This window comes from Balaenoptera ricei, chromosome 11 (genome assembly GCF_028023285.1).
Source record: "Balaenoptera ricei isolate mBalRic1 chromosome 11, mBalRic1.hap2, whole genome shotgun sequence".
In the NCBI taxonomy this organism is placed as follows: Eukaryota; Metazoa; Chordata; class Mammalia; order Artiodactyla; family Balaenopteridae; genus Balaenoptera; species Balaenoptera ricei.
In genome coordinates this window covers 54,318,530-54,337,112 of record NC_082649.1, presented here as the reverse complement: position 1 = coordinate 54,337,112, position 18,583 = coordinate 54,318,530, and the positions used below count along the sequence as shown (strand labels likewise).

The window sequence follows — 18,583 nt, the reverse complement described above, 5'->3', positions numbered from 1 at the left end:
GTAATTTATTTCATCAGTCCACTTTTTTTTTTAAATTAATTTATTATTTATTTATTATTTCTTTTTGGCTGTGTTGGGCCCTCGTTTCTGTGCGAGGGCTTTCCCCAGTTGCAGCAAGCGGGGGCCGCTCTTCATGGCGATGCGCGGGCCTCTCACTATCGCGGCCTCTCTTGTTGCGGAGCACAGGCTCCAGACGCGCAGGCTCAGTAGTTGTGGCTCACGGGCCCAGTTGCTCCGCGGCATGTGGGATCTTCCCAGACCAGGGCTCGAACCCGTGTCCCCTGCATTGGCAGGCAGATTCTCAACCACTGCGCCACCAGGAAAGCCCCATCAGTCCACTTTTTAAGTTTAATCTTTTTCCAATTTCATTGAGAAATAATTGGCATACATCACTGGATAAATTTAAGGCAAACAGCGTGATTTATTTACATTTTGTGAAATGATTACCACAATAGGTTCAGCTAACACCCATCTTCTCATACAGATAAAATAAAAAGGAAAGAAAGAAAGAAGAAAGGAAAAAATTTTTTTCTCCTTATGATGAGAACTCTTAGGATCTACTCTCTTAACAGCTTTCCTGTATATCCTACAGCAGTGTTAGCTATAGTCGTCATGTTGTACATTACATCCATGGTATTTATTTATCTGATAACCGGAAGTTTGTGCCTCTTTTTTTTTTTTTTTTTTTTGGCTGTGCCACGCAGCATGTGGTATCTTAGTGCCCCCACCAGGGATTGAACCTGCACCCCCTGCAGTGGGAGCGCAGAGTCTTAACCACTAGACCGTCAGGGAAGTCCCTGGAAGTTTGTGCCTTTTGACCACCTTTCTCCAATTCTCCCTGCCCCTGACTTTTTAATTTGTGTCAACATTTTACTAGGAAAAATTTTCACACATAAAAATTGAGAGTTGAAAACATTTTATACTCACCTTTCAAATTCTACCATTAACACTTAATTACTATTAATCCATCCCTCCATCCATCAATCCATCTTATTTTTGGGATGCGTTTCAGAGTAAGTTGCAGACATCAGTGTACTTCCCCTCAAATACATCAGCATATAAATCATTAATTAGAGGTCAATATTTGTTTATATGCCTTTTTTTCCCTCTTAAGGTTAACTTTACATACAATGAAATGCACAAATCTTAAGTGCACCGTTTGATGAGTTTTGGCAAATGCATATATCTGGTAATCCAAAACCCTGATTCAGCCCTAGAACATTACCCTTGCCCGCAGAAAGTTCCCTCATATTCCTTCCCAAGCATTGTTATTTTCTAACAATACTCTATTTTGTTTTTTTTGTTTTTTGTTTTTTGTTTTTAATTTTTTTTTTTTTTAGTCATTTTATTTTTATTTATTTATTATTTATTTTTGGCTGTGTTGGGTCTTCGTTTCTGTGCGAGGGCTTTCTCTAGTTGTGGCAAGCAGGGGCCACTCTTCATCACGGTGCGCAGGCCTCTCACTATCGCGGCCTCTCTTGTTGCAGAGCACAGGCTCCAGACGTGCAGGCTCAGTAATTGTGGCTCATGGGCCCAGCTGCCCCGCGACATGTGGGATCTTCCCAGACCAGGGCTCGAACCCGTGTCCCCTGCATTGGCAGGCAGATTCTCAACCGCTGCGCCACCAGGGAAGCCCTCTACTTTGTTTTAATACCATCAGCATTTCAGAGAAACTCCATCACTGGACTTCTAGAATGTCCCCCATTTCAGGCTTGGCTTATTGCTTCCTTGTGTTGTAGTTAGATTTGGGTTCAGCAGAGATTTAAGTTCCACAATGAGCACTGCTTCGAGGAGAGGCTGTGTCCTTCCTCCTGAATCAAAACATGGGAGTGACGTCTGCTTGCTCCATTTTTATGAGGTTGACGCTGAGCAGGGATCACGGAGAATCTGCCTGATCCCTTCTTTATAAAATTCCATCAACCTTGCTGATGGTTTTAGCATCCATTGATGATTATAGCTTAAATCCATTATTTCACTAAGTGTTCAGAAAAGGGTGTTTTTCAGATTCTGTTATTCCATATGCATTTATTAGCTGGAATTCTGTGAAGAGTTTTCCATTGTCAGCTTTTTGGTTACCCCAAAATAGTTTTCATGTGAAAGGGAAAGAACCTTTTAGAGTATGGGCAATCTCCAAAGGTGACCGATTAATTCTTTTTTCCTCCTCTGTGTATCATTATGAACTCAGGTGTTAATAGCTTTGCAGCCTTCCCCCACCCCCGCCCCCAGGTCATATGTCTCTTAGGTTTCTCTCTCTTTAAAAAAAAAAAAAAAATGCTCAAATTTTTCTACCTGAGGCCAATGGGAGCCTCTTCAGGTTAGTCCCCGTGTTCATCCTGCATCTAACCAACCCCTCCCCCAACCCCCCGCCCCCTGGTCCTGTGGGTTCCATCTCCTGCCTGCTGCCCACCTTGCTGCCACCCACCATCGTCCATGAGTCTGCTTCCTTTATTGCCATTTCAGGAAAAGACCACAGTGCCAAATATTTGAAAACATGTCTGATCCTATCATTCTTCTGTTTAAGTTGCTCTCTATAGCTCTTGGCATAAAGTCCAGGCCCTTGAACATGGACTTCAGGGCTCATTCAGTCTGGCCCCTGCCTGTCTCCCCTGTTTCAGCTGCTTTATCTGTGTTGAGGTTCCATTGCTCCTTCCCTGCGACCTGTGCCCCCTCTACCAGGGCTCACAGTTTCCTCTGCCTGTGTCGCCCATCCCCTTGGCTAACTCTTCCTCATCCTGGGGCTCAGCTTAGACCGATTATTCTTAACCCTGGCTGTACATTACACCCTCTGGGCAGTTTTAAGAAATACCAATGCCTGGGCTCCACCCAAGATCAATTAACATCTGAATGTCTGGGCAATGAGGCTTGACTTTGCTATTTTTGAAAGCCTGCGCAGGGGCTTCCCTGGTGGCGCAGTGGTTGAGAATCTGCCTGCCAATGCAGGGGACACGGCTTCAAGCCCTGGTCCGGGAAGATCCCACATGCCGCAGAGCAACTAAGCCTGTGAGCCACAACGAAGACCCAACACAGCCATAAATAAATTAAAAAAAAAAAAGAAAGCCTGCACAGGTGATTCTGATGTGTGGCCAAGGTTGAGAACCACAGTTTGGGGTGTTCCTTCCCCTGGGAAACTTGTCCCCCAGGCCTGGGTTACATGCCATTTATTACTGCTGCAGCTTTCTGCTCTAATCCTGTTCCCCCATCCCCCCAGCTTTACTCAGATATAATTGATGGATAATGCTGTGTACGTTGAAGGTGTACAACCTGGTGGTTTTATCCTCATTTTACTATGTAGGCCTCACTATGTCAACTCTTGGGTTTCTTCCTCGCTAGACAAGCTTCATGTGGTCTGTGGCTGCATCTGCGTGGTTCCCCTCTGTTATTACCCAGCACATAGTAGGTGTTTGTAATATTTGCAAGTGCTTGTTAGGTTGATGTTTAGGCTGGATTTTGAGATTGTTTGAATGCAGGGGTGCTCTGCTCTGTGGGACAAAGGCCATATTCCACCATCTGCCCAGATCGTTTCTCTCCAACCTCATCTCCTGCTTCTCCAAATCCCTTCCCTTAGACAAGCGAACTCCAAACAGCCCTTTCCTTTTCCCAGTTCTGCCCGAAGTTGCTCACTCCCTTTCTACCTGTACAAACAATTTTCCCAACATATGGGCCACCTTTGAACTCAAAGAACTTGTGGGAAACCCTTATTTGACATTTAACCATATACATGCTGTGTGATGTTTTTCAAGTCATCCATTGGAGCACCTGGTATAAGAAATCATGTGAGTTTCTTGCTTTTGAGTAGCAATTAAAGCGTTGTTTGGAAATATTAAATTGACACTCTGGCCTTTTGAAAAATGATTCTTAAATTATTTGTTTATTTTTGGTTAGCTTTATTAACTCACATACAGTAAAGGTTTCCAGTTGCCCCTAAGCAGTCTCCTGGCAGCATGCAAGATCTTTAGTTCCCCGACCAGAGACTGAACCCAGGCCCCCTGCAGTGGAAGCTTGGAGTCCTAACCACTGGACCGCCAGGGAATTCCCACAGTCACAATACTTTATATTTGGATTTCAGGCCAAGTGTGATCTAGGACCCTTGCTCTCATGGATGTTTCCAGATATGGCTTCATGGGCAACCCCCAAAGCTCTCATGGACTGTGATGCTGCTATGAAAAAAAGATTAAAAAAAAAAAAAAGCCTAAAGATGCACAAGGAATCTTACCAACAATGGAGGACACTAATTAAATGGTCTCTTGTAGCCCTTGTCCTGTTGGAACCTGAGATCTAGTGCTGCCTTTTTATATCCACCAGGGGGCAGTGTTCTATTCTACCTCACAGTCGGCCTCCCCTTTCAGGTCTCCCCTTTCTTTTCTTTTTCTTTTTTTTTTTTTAATTAAAAATTTTTTTTTGGCCACGCTGCACGGCATGTGGGATTTTAGTTCCCCGACCAGGGATCCAACCCAAGCCCCTGCACTGGAAGCACAGAGTCTTAACCACTGGACCACCAGGGAAGTCCCAGAGGTCTTCCCTTTCAAATCCTAGCATTTCAGCTCCTGAAGTGATCCCCAAACTGTGTTTCTCGAACTTTGATCTGACTTCTAGAAATACATCTTACATCTCAACCCCACAGAGACATACATCCGTATGCAACTCTATATATGTATATATAACAAAATTTCATGAAATGTCACTTGTTTTCATAGAGAACAGACCTGTGGTTGCCAAGGGGGAGTGGGGTTGGGAGAGGGATGGATTGGGAGTCTGAGATTAGCAGATGCAAACTATTATATATAGAATGGATAAACAACAAGGTCCTACTGTGTAACACAGGGAACTCTATTCAATATCCTGTGATAAACCATAATGGAAAAGAATATGAAAAAGAATGTATATATGTGTATAACTGAATCACTTTGCTGTACAGCAGAAATTAAGACAACATTGTAAATCAACTATACTTCAATAAAATAAATTTTTAAAAAAACACTTGTCTTTACTATGTGCAATACACTGATATTTCTATTCTCTTTCATTAAGAAAAGTGCCAATCATCACCAAATTGAGTTCATGACCTACAAATTGGGTCGCACATATTGCCTTAGAGTTCATTTAGTCTGGCATCCTGCATATTTATGGATGAAGAGATGCAGGGTTAGAGAGGGATGCTCAGTCACTGTGGGACCCAGAGCAGCACCCAGGATATGGCTTCAGGGCTTCGGACTTCTGATCTGTTGCTTTCAGCACAACGACATTCCTGTTGAGGGACACCCAGAGCTCCGGCAGGTCACAGCCATGGGGGGCAGGGTGTGTATGTGTGTGTTCCAGCCCCAGCACACTGAGCTTTGCCACACCTTGCGAAGAGTCCCCTGCAGCAGGGTTTTCTCTTTGGGCATGTAACTTCTGCAGCTCACCCACTGATTGTCACATTGGTGCCGGCCTCTGGAATCCTGCACGTGGCTCTTCCTTGCCCTGACTTAGCAGTGGTTTGCTTTATAGCCCAGAATCAAGAACGTATACAAACTAAAAGGGTAGGGAGTCAGTTGCCACTGTTGAAGTGTCTGCTTCTGAAATGCGGAAGGCGGAAGTTCTCATGTGGTTCCGTCCTTGCTCTGTAGAACGCCTCCCAGAGGACTTTCGAGATCGATTACGGCCACAACTGCTTCCTCAAGGATGGCCAGCCCTTCCGCTACATCTCGGGAAGCATTCACTATTTCCGCGTGCCTCGTTTCTACTGGAAGGACCGGCTGCTGAAGATGAAGATGGCTGGGCTGAATGCCATCCAGACGTAAGTAGGAGGGCACTGGGCTCTCACCTGGGCCTGGACACCCACACCTGGAGGGAGGGTCCAGCTGCATCTCTCGGTGCAGCTGTTCCATTGCTCAGAACGGGGAATAGCATGGTCTGGGGTCCCGGGAGAGGCTAGTCATGGGCTTGAGTGTCCCTTCTTTAGACAATGAACTACTTCTTCCAACCTTGAACTTTGTCACCAGAAATCATAAAATGGATATCAGCTTGAAAGGGCAAAGGGAAGTAACAATGGTTGAGCGTTTACTGTGTGCAGGGCACATTACATGGATGATGCCATTTCTCCAAGGTCACCCTTCTTGTTTGCAGCTGGCGAAACTGAAATTTGCCCAGGCATATGTTTTTGGACAGAGGTCCCGCTGAGATTTGAAGATAAGGGTGTTGGTAGGCAACCATAGCTCCTCAGCTCCTAGAGGGATATGCCTTGTTGGGTAGATTCCTGAAACCTAGTTTGTCTTTGTGGTTCTGCTGGGGTGATTCTGTGGCCCAAGGTTACAGAATTTTACCCCCCAAACTATCTCTCCTTATCTCTTCTGCTGTTGTAAAGTGACTAATTGAGAAGGAAGTTGGGGTGGCTGGCCACTTTGGTTTTTGCATTGCCTATGTGGCTTGCTGATAACTCTTCAAAGATAAAGGGTGAGAAAACCCAGCAGCAGATTCCTGGGACAGATAGTTAGGAAGAATCCCAGTTGTTATTTTGGTTCTAGGGCCACTGGGACATGTCTGTAGTTTCAACACTAAGTTCTGGGGGACCAAGACTGTTCCAGGGGACCCTGAAACCATGGGATTGTGGGAAAAAAACACAAGCCAGGGGTCATCAAAGACACCTTTGTGATGGCAGTGGGTGACTTCATATTTAAAGTTGTGTCCCAGGGCTTCCCTGGTGGCTCAGTGGTTAAGAATCCACCTGCCAATGCAGGGGATATAGGTTCGAGCCCTGGTCCAGGAAGATCCCACATGCCGCGGAGCAACTAAGCCCGTGTGCCACAACTACTGAGCCTGCGCTCCAGAGCCCACGAGCCACAACTAGTGAAGCCTGCGTGCCTAGAGCCCGTGCTCCGCAACAAGAGAAGCCACCGCAAGGAGAAACCCATGCACCACAATGCAGAGTAACCCCCACTCGCCGCAACTAGAGAAAGCCCGCGCGCATTAATGAAGACCGAACGCAGCCAAAAATTTAATTTAAAAAAATAAAATTTTAAAAATAAATAAATAAATAAGTTTGTGTCCCATGCTGCAGGCAGCCCGAGGAGCTGGTCGGAATTTTATTTTATTTATTTATTTATTTATTTATTTATTTATTTATTTATTTATGGCTGCATTGGGTCTTCATTGGTGCACGCGGGCTTTCTCTAGTTGTGGCGAGCGGGGGCTACTCTTCATTGTGGTGCGTGTGCTTCTCATTGCAGTGGCTTCTCTTGTTGCGGAGCATGGGCTCTAGGCACGGGGGCTTCAGTAGCTGTGGCATGCGGGCTCAGTAATTGTGTCACGCAGGCTCTAGAGCGCAGGCTCAGTAGTTGTCGCGCACGGGCTTAGTTGCTCCGCGGCATGTGGGATCTTTCCGGACCGGGGCTTGAACCCATGTCCCCTGCATTGGCAGGCAGATTCTTAACCACTGCGCCACCAGGGAAGTCCCGGAATTTTTGTTATTTTACCTCCTTCGGGCTATTCCTGACAAAATCTTTTGTTAGGAGGACGCAGGGCTTGGAGGTTTTCCCATTTTTATTGAAAAATATTTTTCAAAAAATAAGTATGCCTCTTATTACTTTAGCACAGATATTTTCGTTTTTCCTAAGCCCTTACATAGGCATAAGTAATTTTTCCATAGTAGTAATTTGTGTCCATGAACTCTGTATTTTTTTTTAAGTCAAGCATTAAATAGGAATGGGCGTTCTTTGAGGGTCATACACTTAAAAGTGTTCCCCACAAGTTTGATTCTCTTGGTAGCTGCTGTGGAAACTCAAAAGAAGGCTGCTTTTCTGCGAGTCTGCCTTAGGAAGATGTCTGTGTGTCCTGCGGGTTTATAGTTCTGCAGACTGTTCAGAAATTCATTTAGGACACCTGGATTTTTGAGCTATTTCCAGGAAGGGGCTGTGTGTGTCTTGGCAGGTACGTGGCCTGGAACTTCCACGAGCCCCAGCCAGGACGGTACGAGTTCACTGGGGACCGTGACGTGGAGCATTTTATTCAGCTGGCACATGAGCTGGGACTGCTGGTCATCCTGAGGCCTGGACCTTACATCTGTGCGGAGTGGGACATGGTGAGTGCGGCTAGACCTGCCCTGCCTGCCTGGTGTGCGGGCAGGCAAGGATCTGGGGGAAAGTGAATTAAAGCAGCGTTGGTAAGTCTATAATTCCAGGTAACACGGGCCTGTGACTGAGCAAACCCAGTTGTCTTTTACCTTGGGCAGTGCCCAGGCAGAGAGGAGCAGGGAGGGGTCAGAAGGCATGGGTCCTCCTCTTGGTGGTCACGTACAGAAGTCAGTTTCCTCATCTGTAAAAAGAAGTTCATGGTGTGGCCTCTGTCTGCCTCACAGGGTAGTTGTGAGGTTAAGTGGAGTAATCTGTAGAAAAGGCTTTGGTTCTCAAAACATTGCATTCATGCAGAGTGATCTTATTTTTATTATGTTTACAATTTCTAATTGCCCTGAAAGTTACAACCCAGAAAGCCCAGCTCAAATACCCCTTCTCCATGACACTTTTCTTCTTTCCCCTCACTGCTAATAGTAATTTCTATCTCTCCTAAGACCTTATCATGGCCTCTTCTTCCTTTTTTTTTTTTTTTTTTTCCCCTCTCCTAGGGAGGATTACCTGCTTGGCTACTAGAGAAAGAATCTATTGTTCTCCGTTCTTGTGATCCAGGTAAGTTGTTACAGATATCATAAGAGAATTTAAGAAAGCTTAGATAATTTATATCAAAAGAGTCAGGTATTTCGAAGGCTGGGGTACTCCTGGGCAAATGCTTCTGAAAGTTCAGCGGAAGTGTGAGTGTTCGTCACCCTCCTCCAGATACTGAATGTTTTAGGAAAGAAGGATTATTCGAACAACTTGACCAGATCTCGCTGATACCCTGGTAACTCTTTGAATTGACACTGGGCCCTGTTTGCGGTTGACTGGCTGATTTTAATGCTTTCTCTGCCTCTGTTCTTAGAATACGACATGGCTGGTGATGACTCCCAGCTAATCAGAATGGCAGATGTAGTTTCTGCGGTGGTGTCACTGGATTTCTCAGTGGCTGCGGTGTCTTCAGTTCCTTTGTCTACTTTTACAGAGTTATCTGTAAATGATAGGTATTTTTTCTTGTCTAGCTGTAAACCCTGATCAATCTGCAGGTCCCATTTAGCTGCTATTCTTTTTTTTTTTTTAATTTTTATTGGAGTATAGTTGATTTACAATGTTGTGTTACTTTCTGCTGTACAGCAAAGTGAATCAGCTATACATATACATATCTCAGCTCTTTTTTAGATTCTTTTCCCATATAGGTCATTACAGAGAATTGAGTAGAGTTCTTAGCTGCATATCTGTCTTCTGAAGGCTTCAGTTTCTCTTGGTGATGAAGCTGGTCATAAGAGCAGCTAACACTGATTAAATTTGCTGTGTAAAAGGCTAGTATATTATGTTCTATATGCATTTCCTTCTTAGTGTACTACCCTCACATTTTACGCTCTTAGTATATTAGTGTTTTTCCACGTTTTATCTCAATTAATCCTTACAGCAACTTTATGACCTATGTACTCTGTTATCCCCATTTGACAATGTAAATGTATAATTGATTAGAACTTAATTTTAAGAAAACTCAGCTGTGACAGAGAGGACACATCACTCAGTCATTCAACAAACATTGGTGAATGCCTCCTGCGCTGCAGGCTTTTTGTCCTAATGGCAGGGACAGATATCAGGCATACTGGTCCTTGTCCTCTCAGAGCTCCGCTGAGGAGACAGCTCTCGGCAGGACAACTTTTAGCAGACTTTTAGTGCATGTAGCGCCCCCCATTTCAGAAGGTGGTTGTTGAATCCAGTCTGTTCAATCTCTGCTGCCAGCCCCAGGGTAATAGGCTGCGTTGTGTCTCTTTGTAGAAAAAGGCGTGTGATGGTGTTAAACCTGGTTGTCTTCCAGATTACCTTGCAGCTGTGGACAAGTGGTTGGGAGTCCTTCTGCCCAAGATGAGGCCCCTCCTCTATCAGAATGGAGGGCCAATTATAACAGTGCAGGTAACCGCAGAGAGGAGCCTGGCCGGGTCAGGGGAGGTTTCCATCCATCCACATTATATATGGGAACAAAGCCGACATGAGCCTCATATGTCTATTTCTTTTTTTTTTTTTTCTTTTTAATATTTAAAATTGAAGTATAATTGATTTGCCATGTTGTGTTAGTTTCAGGTGTACAGCAAAGTGATTCAGTCATATACATATATACGTGTATATATTCTTTTCCAGATTCTTTTCCACTATAAGTTATTACAAGATATTGAATATAGTTCCCTGTGCTATACAGTAGGTCCTTGCTGTTTATCTTCATATGTCTGTTTCTTTAAGAGGCAATGCCACAGATGGTGCTTTGATTTAAATTGCATTTTGGGGAGGCATTACCATTTTTGAATGCTTGCTGTGTGAGACTCTCTGCTGGATGCCCTACAAATGCTATTCAGTTATTCCAACCACCATCTTCAAAGAGGTTAAGTGACTTGGCCAAGGTCACACAGCTGGCAGATGTTGCAGCCTGGCTCCTCTCCAGTGCCACATTGCCTTCTGGCCACAGGGATGCAGCATGGACTGACCCACTTTGGTGTCTGCACTGCCTAGGCCGTCAGTTTCCATGGGTGTGGAAAGAGGATGCAGTGAATTGGGGCCACTGTGTTTTCTCTCCCACTTCCTGCCCTCACTTTCCTTCTTCCATGTGTTTTTCACTTTGCAGTGACTGGTAGATTGTGAGGTATATCACGTGGCAAGAATTTTCCAAGTGAAAAATCGGTACACTTGACCTGCGATGATTTTTGATGTTTGCAAAAATACTTAGGTAAAACAAAACCATGTCTGTTGGTCATTTACCAAGGATGCTCTTATTGCAAAGAATACGTTATGTAAAACTGGCTGCATCCCAGACCAGCAAGGGGGTGCGTGCGGCGCTCCCTAGGGGAGCGTGGGCCAGATTTCCTTCTTGTGAACGGCACTGTGGAGTGTTTGCAAGGGACGGTCATTGTGGGGAGGGAGCCTGGCCATTTCCATGCCCTTCAGATATGAGAGGGCTGGGCTGGCCAGGGTGCCCTGCGTGTTGGAGAGAGGCCAGGCTGCTACTCGCAGAGAGGTGTACTGATAGCACTCACTGCCCCTCACCTGTCCTGAGTCTGTACCAGTTAAGCTTACAGGAGCCCATTTTCCTGTATGAAGATTTCAAGGCTGAAACTGGATGTATCTGCATAGCTGGGTCTTCTTCCTTTCTCTTGATCTCAGGTTTCCCTCAATTTCCCTTGCTTTTTAGTCTCTGCTTCTGCCAAAATCACTTTCAATTTTTGCTGACGGCTTTTCTGTACCTTTTGGTTATTGAAATGCACCACAATGTCAACAAATATGAACTGTGCAGGGGAGAGCAAAGTTGACTGTCTTGGGGGGCATTTCCTCCTATGTCCATCCCTGGCAACCTCAGATGACTTGAACTTGACCGTGGATCCTGCCGGAGGACCCAGCTTCCTCCTCTCCCTTACCCGCCTCACATCTCCACCTGCTCAAATCCCACCTAATCCTTTTGCCCCTTGATAATTAGGAGTGGGGGCCTTCCACCCACAAATTTGCTTCATACAATTCATGAGGGATTAGCCCTGTTTATACCTGCTGTTTTGGAAGAGTAACAACTGAAAACGTCTGCAGTGTTTTGTTGCTTTATTAAGGAGCTTACAGTGTGAGATAATTATTCTAGAACAAAGACCTGCAACCTGCAAACCTGGCCCTCTGCCTGTGTTTGTAAATAAAGGCCACTGGCACATGGCCACGCCTGACCATTTATATATTGTCTGGGGCTGCTTGTGAACCGCAATAGCAGAGTTCAGTAGTTGAGACAGAGACATATGGCCAAAAAGCTCCAAATATTTACTCTCTGGCCCTTTATAGAAAAAGTTGGCAAACTCCTACTCTGGAAAAATCAGCGTTCCTCTGAGGCTAACTGCAACTTCGTCTATGAGTCTCAAAGCCCTTTTCTGTGTGTTTCTTCTCTCACCTCCCCCGCCTCCACACACACCTCTTCTTTCCTCTCATTGGCAATGATAGAGAACTTCACTATACGCTTTATTGCCAGCTTTCTGAGCACTTACCAGGTGCCAGGTATTGTGCAAAAGCCCTATTCGTGTATTGGCTCAGTGAATCCTCATACAACCCAGTGAGGTAGGTACACTCACCTCGTACAGACAAAGAGACATTTTACGGGTGGAGCCACCTGGATAAGAAAAGGCAGAGCTGAGGTTTGCACAGGGACTCTTGGGCCTCTAATGTCTGTGCCTGTGACCGCAGCACTAAACTGTCTTGCGAATGTTGAGCTTTTCTCTTTCTCTAAAAACCTAACCAAATTAGGTATATGCATTTATTACAATCCTGTTTAAAATACAGTCCTGTATTTTATCTTAATACAATGATGATAATGGATAAATAAGATTTGAAAGAGTAAGTGAAAATCAATGACATTGGCTTGGGGCGTGGCCAGAAAAGAACGAGAGGTACAGAGGCTCTGGGCCCTCTTAGTTGCTAAAGCCGACCCTTAAATTTAGCTCTGAACTTCTTGGCAGCCAGATGATGAAGGAAGACACAGCCATTTAAGTAGCTCTTAATTAAAGAGGAGAAAAAAGAAAATGAGGGGGACAGTACCTTGCCAGTATTTGCAAAGCTTTTCTTAAGATTTATTTCAATTATTTCCAAAGGGACTTCTGAGGCACTAATCAGAGTATCAGGATCAGTCATCCAAGGGGAGTTTCCTTTTCTGTGTGAGTGGCAAACACCTATTGCAGGATGGCTTCATGACCTGTGAAGCCCTTGATACTGGCCTACCATTACCTGTTTTGCTGCTTCTTTTTTTTTTTAATTTAATTTATTATTATTTTTTTTCTGGCTGCACCTCGCGGCATATGGGATCCTAGTTCCCCGACCAGGGATGGAACCCGCGTCCCCTGCACTGGAAGCGCAGAGTCTTAATCACTGGACCTCCAGAGAAGTCCTTGTTTTGCTTCTTTTTTTTTTTTTTTAATTTTTTAATTAATTAATTAATTAATTTAATTTATTTTATTTTTGGCTGCGTTGGGTCTTCGTTGCTGCACATGGGCTTTCTCTAGTTGCGGCGAGCAGGGGCTACTCTTCGTTGCAGAGCATAGGCTCTAGGTGCACAGGCTTCAGTAGTTGTGGCTCGCGGGTTCTAGAGCGCAGGCTCAGTGGTTGTGGCACATGGGCTTAGTTGCTCCGCAACACGTGGGATCTTCCCGGACCAGGGCTTAAACCCGTGTCCCCTGCATTGGTGGGCGGATTCTTAACCACTGCGCCACCAGGGAAGCCCTGTTTTGCTTCTTGAACCCATAACATGAAAGTATAGTCAGAGGGATTCTCGCTGAGAAAACCATCGTGCATTAAACCATTTGGGAGGAGGTGCTTTGCAGATGATGATGATGGTGTCTAGTTCTTCTACATCACTCCCTACTCCCTTCCCACTCCCCGACTCTGTCCATAGGCTTCATGGAGCTACTAGCAATTTTGCCAACAGCATACTCCTTGCAGGAACACTCTCTACCTCTCCCGCTTACTTGACCAGCGAGTGCCTTTCTGTCCAGAGCTGCCTCGGGCAACCGCTCCGGGGAAGCTTCCTTAGCCATCTCTTCCAGCCACTCTCAGACTGGGCACCTCTTTTCTGGGGGCTCACAGTTTCTTATGCTCATGTTCGAAGGCCACGTATCCCTAGGATCACAAAAATTTGTTTGCGTTGTGTGCAGGTAGAAATTGTTATGTGTGGGAAATTTTTAAATTTTTGTAAAATTGTGAAGTATACCACACACACATTAATGTGCAATAATGAAGCATTATGATGAGAACAGCCACAGAATGACCACCCAAGATGGAAAATGGTACGTGGCCAGGACCCTGGAAGCTTCCCAGGTGTCCTTCTTAATCACATCCCACTTCTTCTCACTGTTCTGACTTTCGTAGCCGTCAGCTTCTTGCTTTTCTTTACACTTTTACCAATTATGTGCACACCAAGACTTGATAGTTTGGTTTTGACTGATTTGAATTTTCTATTCGGGAAACTGAATCGTCTGTATTTTTCAGTGTCATGCTTCTTTCACCAACCTCTATACCTCTAAGATTCTTTGGTGTATTGGATTTTTTGGTGTATCCGGTGTATTGGAAATAAATGAAGGTCATTCATTTTTATTGCTTTAGAGCAATGTTGCTTAACCTTTTTTTCATTGTTGCCTATTAAAGATCCTCTCTAGACATATTTTTCTAATTGCCCCCCATGAAATTTTAATACCTGAGATATACTGTATAATTGTACATATATCTGTACTTTATATGAAAAATAAGGTTGTTTTTTTTTTAATCCTGTAAAAATCAGCTCCCACCTCCTTGGGGATGCTCTCCACCTCATTGAGAATGGACACTTCAGAGCAGGGGTTACCGCCCTCAGCACTATTGTCATTGTACCCAATAATTCTTTGTTGTGGAAGCTGACAATGCAGGATCTCTAGCAACATCCTTTGGCCTCTACCCGCTGAATTAACAGATGATTTTTCCATTTTTCTTCGTTTTTTTAACATTTCTGCCATGGAAAGTTATTATTTATGTAATGTTTAAAGTATCGGTTACCTATTATAGGGGAGACTATCACTACAATCTGAAAACTAACACATTGGTTGTTTTCCTTATTTCTGGGAGGTATTAGAAGGTAGGTTTTTATGCTGAGTTGCTTTTTGGAAAATGAGTTTTGAGGACTGAGTGTAGGAGATATTTGGGGGGATTACTAAGCCTTGTCATCTCAGTGATGCGCAGGTAGTTTCTCTAAACAAAAGCTTGCCTTCGGACGTTGGAGTCTCCTGATTTCTTTCCCCTCCTCTTTTTAAATTTGCAGGTTGAAAATGAATATGGCAGCTACTATACCTGTGATTACAACTACCTGCGTTTCCTGCAGAGGCGTTTCCAGTACCACCTGGGTGAGGACGTGCTTCTGTTCACCACGGACGGGGTGCATGAGAGGCTCCTGCAGTGCGGGGCATTGCAGGGGCTCTATGCCACCGTGGACTTCGGAGCAGGTTGGTGTCTACAGTCACAGAAACCCAGCTGAGCAGGCAGGTTTGGGCTTTTTACTCCATCGGTCGTTCTAGGCACCTGTTGTTCAAGTGGCAAGGGCATATCAAGTGAGATTTCCCAAATTTTCCTGTATCTGGTAACTGGTAACATAGAATACCTGATAATGCACCCCTCCATTGCAGAGATCACTTTATGTCAGCTGAGTTGGGCCTTAGGTCAAAAGCTCCATTTCCAGCCCTGGCGGAGCTGGCTGCAGCCTGGAGTCCTGTTCTCTTAGGGGCTGCCTGCCAGGAGCAGTTCCAGGTTGAGGAGCTCCACCTTTCAGGCTCTGTCTGGGATGTGCTGCTCTTCCCTGCTCCCCCTGTCCCCCGAGTCATGGCTGGATGCTCGGGCTGGGTCATGGCCATCGTGAACTCTGAGGCCAGCCCTGGGGTTCCGGGAACTTACCTGGCACTTCCGTTTTCTTTCTACATCAACTCATAACGCTGGCAACTGTGATGGGCCGGAGGTGGTTTGGCAGATGCTACAAAAAATCGTCTTGCCTGATGCATTAGTGCTGTGTAAGCTGCTGAGGTTCCACACATGAAAGGAGGGCTGGGATGCTTCGGGCTGTAATGACATTAAGAAATCTTCATGTAGGTTGAGAGCAGCTTTCATAAAAGGCATGGCAGCTAAATGCAGTGTGTGATCCTGGCCTTTTTTTTTCCGTGTTTTTTTTTTCTTTTTTTGGTTGTTGTTGTTATGAAGGACATTATTGAGACAATTGAAATCTTTGAATAAAGCCTTTAGATTAGATAATAGTATTCTATCCATGTTAATTTCCTGTTTTTTATCATTGTATTCTGTTTGTTTAAAGAATGCCCTTGCCCTTAGGGGATACACACTGAAATATCTAGGAGTAAGAGGCCATTCTGTCTGCAAATTATTCTCAAATGGCTCAGAAAAAAATATGTATATTCATATAAAGGGGGAAAACCTGATAAATGTGGTAAAATGTTAACAATTGGGGAACCTGGGTGAAGGGAATATGAGTTCTTTGTACTATTCTCACAGCTTTTCTGTAAGTTTGAAATTATTTCAAAATGAAAAGGCTCAGAAAAAAATATGTATATTCATATAAAGGGGGAAAACCTGATAAATGTGGTAAAATGTTAACAATTGGGGAACCTGGGTGAAGGGAATATGAGTTCTTTGTACTATTCTCACAGCTTTTCTGTAAGTTTGAAATTATTTCAAAATGAAAAGTTACTGCCCCGCCCAAAAAGACCAGCTCTTCAAGTAGCATAAGGATCCCGCTGTTCTCCCATCTGAGGGATGAGACGTACATCCAGTGTTGCCTTCTCTTGAGAAGGATGTACAGAAAACTGAAGTTGCATTTTTAAAAAGATTCTTCTACACTACCAACAAGGAAATAACTGGCTCTGAGTGAATTGAGTGTTTCTAGAAACATGGTACGTTGCTCAGAGCATTTGGCGATGAAATAACTCATCTACAAAGAGCTGCACAGGAAGTGGCATGCTAGTTTCGTCCGCTTTGGCACACTTCCCAACACAGTGACGAAAAAGCACAGTATTTTTCTGTTGGGAGGAACAAATTGAAGATTATTATGAGTTAGTTGTAAGCATTATTTGTATGTAGGGTGACAGCACATACAAATAATGCTTCTGCTGTGGGTTCAAGGACAGACATTCAAGACCGGTGTACCTGGGGCAGGTGGGGCTGTGGTAGCTTCATTCATTTGTGTGCGAGAGGGGCAGTGCCTGGGGTCAGATCCCAGGAGAGGTGCCTGAGAGCAACATTTAAAGATCTGGAAGCTACCGAATGCTTAACGGTGAGAAATTTACAGCCATAAAATAAATGAGATTCCATTCTTTCTTGATCAGCACGTTCTCTCCTGAAAGCTGGCCTTACAGAGAAGCCCAAGGCTTGTCCAAGAGCAAGGCGTTTTTGGAGACTTGGCTGGTGTCCCTTTCACACTGGGACACCCACTGCGGGAACTGGACTGTGCAGTATGGGGTCAGGGTGTCCTCTGCTCTGGCTGGGAAGCACTGTGCGTGTTCAGTGATGTAAAGCAGCCCATTACCTCTCTGGGGAGAAACGCTTTCTCTCTTTAGAGATGGAGGGGAGAACAGAGACGTGGGAAGCAAGATGAGATACAGGCATCCTAATGGAATATTTCAGAAGAAAAAATTGAGTTCGCGAGTGGTCTGGAATGACTGTTGATGTACAAATTAAAATTCAGAGTATACTCCATGATTCAGGGATAAACGTAATTAGAGCACATGTGTCCCTTTGATTTGTTAATTAAGTGGCAGATATTTGTGCCACTATGGTGTGTATGGTGCTGTGGAGCTTACCAGGAAGTATGTTCAAAGCAGGGCTATCCTGTAGGGAGCAGCTAGGTCAACCAGATGTCCGAGTGGAGAGAGAGAGAGAGAGAGAGAGAGAGAGAGAGAGAGAGAGAGAGAGAGAGAGAGAGAGACACCAGCCGTGTGTCCAGGTGCTGGGGACACAGAGGAAGCACAAAGCCTGTGCCGTGATCTCCCAAAGGAAAGCAGTCAGGAGAGGCCCGGGCACTGTTCACAGAGGAAGCATCATTCTGTGGTCCCCACGGTCTGTCAAATGGATGGTCTGAGTCCCCACCTAAAGCTAACTTGGAGGTGTGCAAGCCCCTGGGGGTGTGGGGAAGGGTGGGGGCCTCGGGCGCAAGTCCTACGAAGGAATCTTTTTATTTAACTTCTTGTCATTCCCATGGCTGACCGTTCTTCTCCCTCTCATTTTTCAGGTGTCAACATCACAGCTGCTTTCCTAATCCAGAGGAAGAGTGAACCCAAAGGACCCTTGGTAAGAATCAGGCGTGAGGCGTGGGGAGACTGTTTGCTTGTACTAACTTCATTACTGCTGCTGGGAGAGAGCGATTAAGTGCTGTGGAGGGTGGGAATGGATCCTTGGTTTCTCTGGGTCTGAGGTCAGCAGCTGATGGGAGTGTAGAGACCCCCTTCTGGACACATGGGAAACAGCAGAGGCAGTGCTGCTACTTGACACTGAGGCCCTGCACTGGAGGGGGGCAGAATGGGGACCAAAGTGAACATCCTGCCTCCATCAGGCTCTGCGCTCTTGCGTACCTCATCGTATTTGGTCCTCGTGCCAGCTCTCATAAGTAGTATCATTGTCTCCATTTTCAATGAAGCTCAGAGACCATGTCACTTGCCCAGGGTCGTACAGCTGGTGAGTGGCAGGGCCAGGATCTGAGTTCAGGTCTGTGTTTCTTGAAAGGTCTTTGTGACAGAGCTTCTCCACCTTCAGTGTGCTTACAAATCACGTGGGACTCTTGCTAAAACGCAAACGTTGATCTGTTGGGTCTGGGAGGGGATTGAGATTCTGCATTTCTGACAAGCAACCAGGTGACGTGGGGATGTAGGGTTGCTGACCACTCTGGGAGCCGCGGGGCTCTGTGACATGCTGTGTAGGCGCCTGGGAGGTGGAGACGGCGGCCAGGTCCTGGCAGGTGT

The 18,583-nt window shown here is 45.2% G+C and overlaps 1 protein-coding gene across 5 annotated transcripts in view; it reads left to right on the top strand.

The window, feature by feature from the left end:
• The window catches only part of GLB1 (galactosidase beta 1), a 108,118-nt gene that overhangs the window by 17,725 nt on the left and 71,810 nt on the right, over positions 1-18,583 (top strand). For all 5 annotated transcript variants that reach the window (XR_009505768.1, XM_059939084.1, XM_059939083.1 and 2 more), the window contains exons 2-7: positions 5,607-5,776; positions 7,906-8,056; positions 8,597-8,657; positions 9,913-10,007; positions 14,893-15,073; positions 17,857-17,915. Coding sequence is in view for 4 of the 5 variants with exons in the window: in XM_059939084.1 (XP_059795067.1) it covers positions 5,607-5,776; positions 7,906-8,056; positions 8,597-8,657; positions 9,913-10,007; positions 14,893-15,073; positions 17,857-17,915 (717 nt within the window). In the remaining variant the exon portion in view is untranslated. The remainder of the gene's footprint in view (positions 1-5,606; positions 5,777-7,905; positions 8,057-8,596; positions 8,658-9,912; positions 10,008-14,892; positions 15,074-17,856; positions 17,916-18,583) is intronic.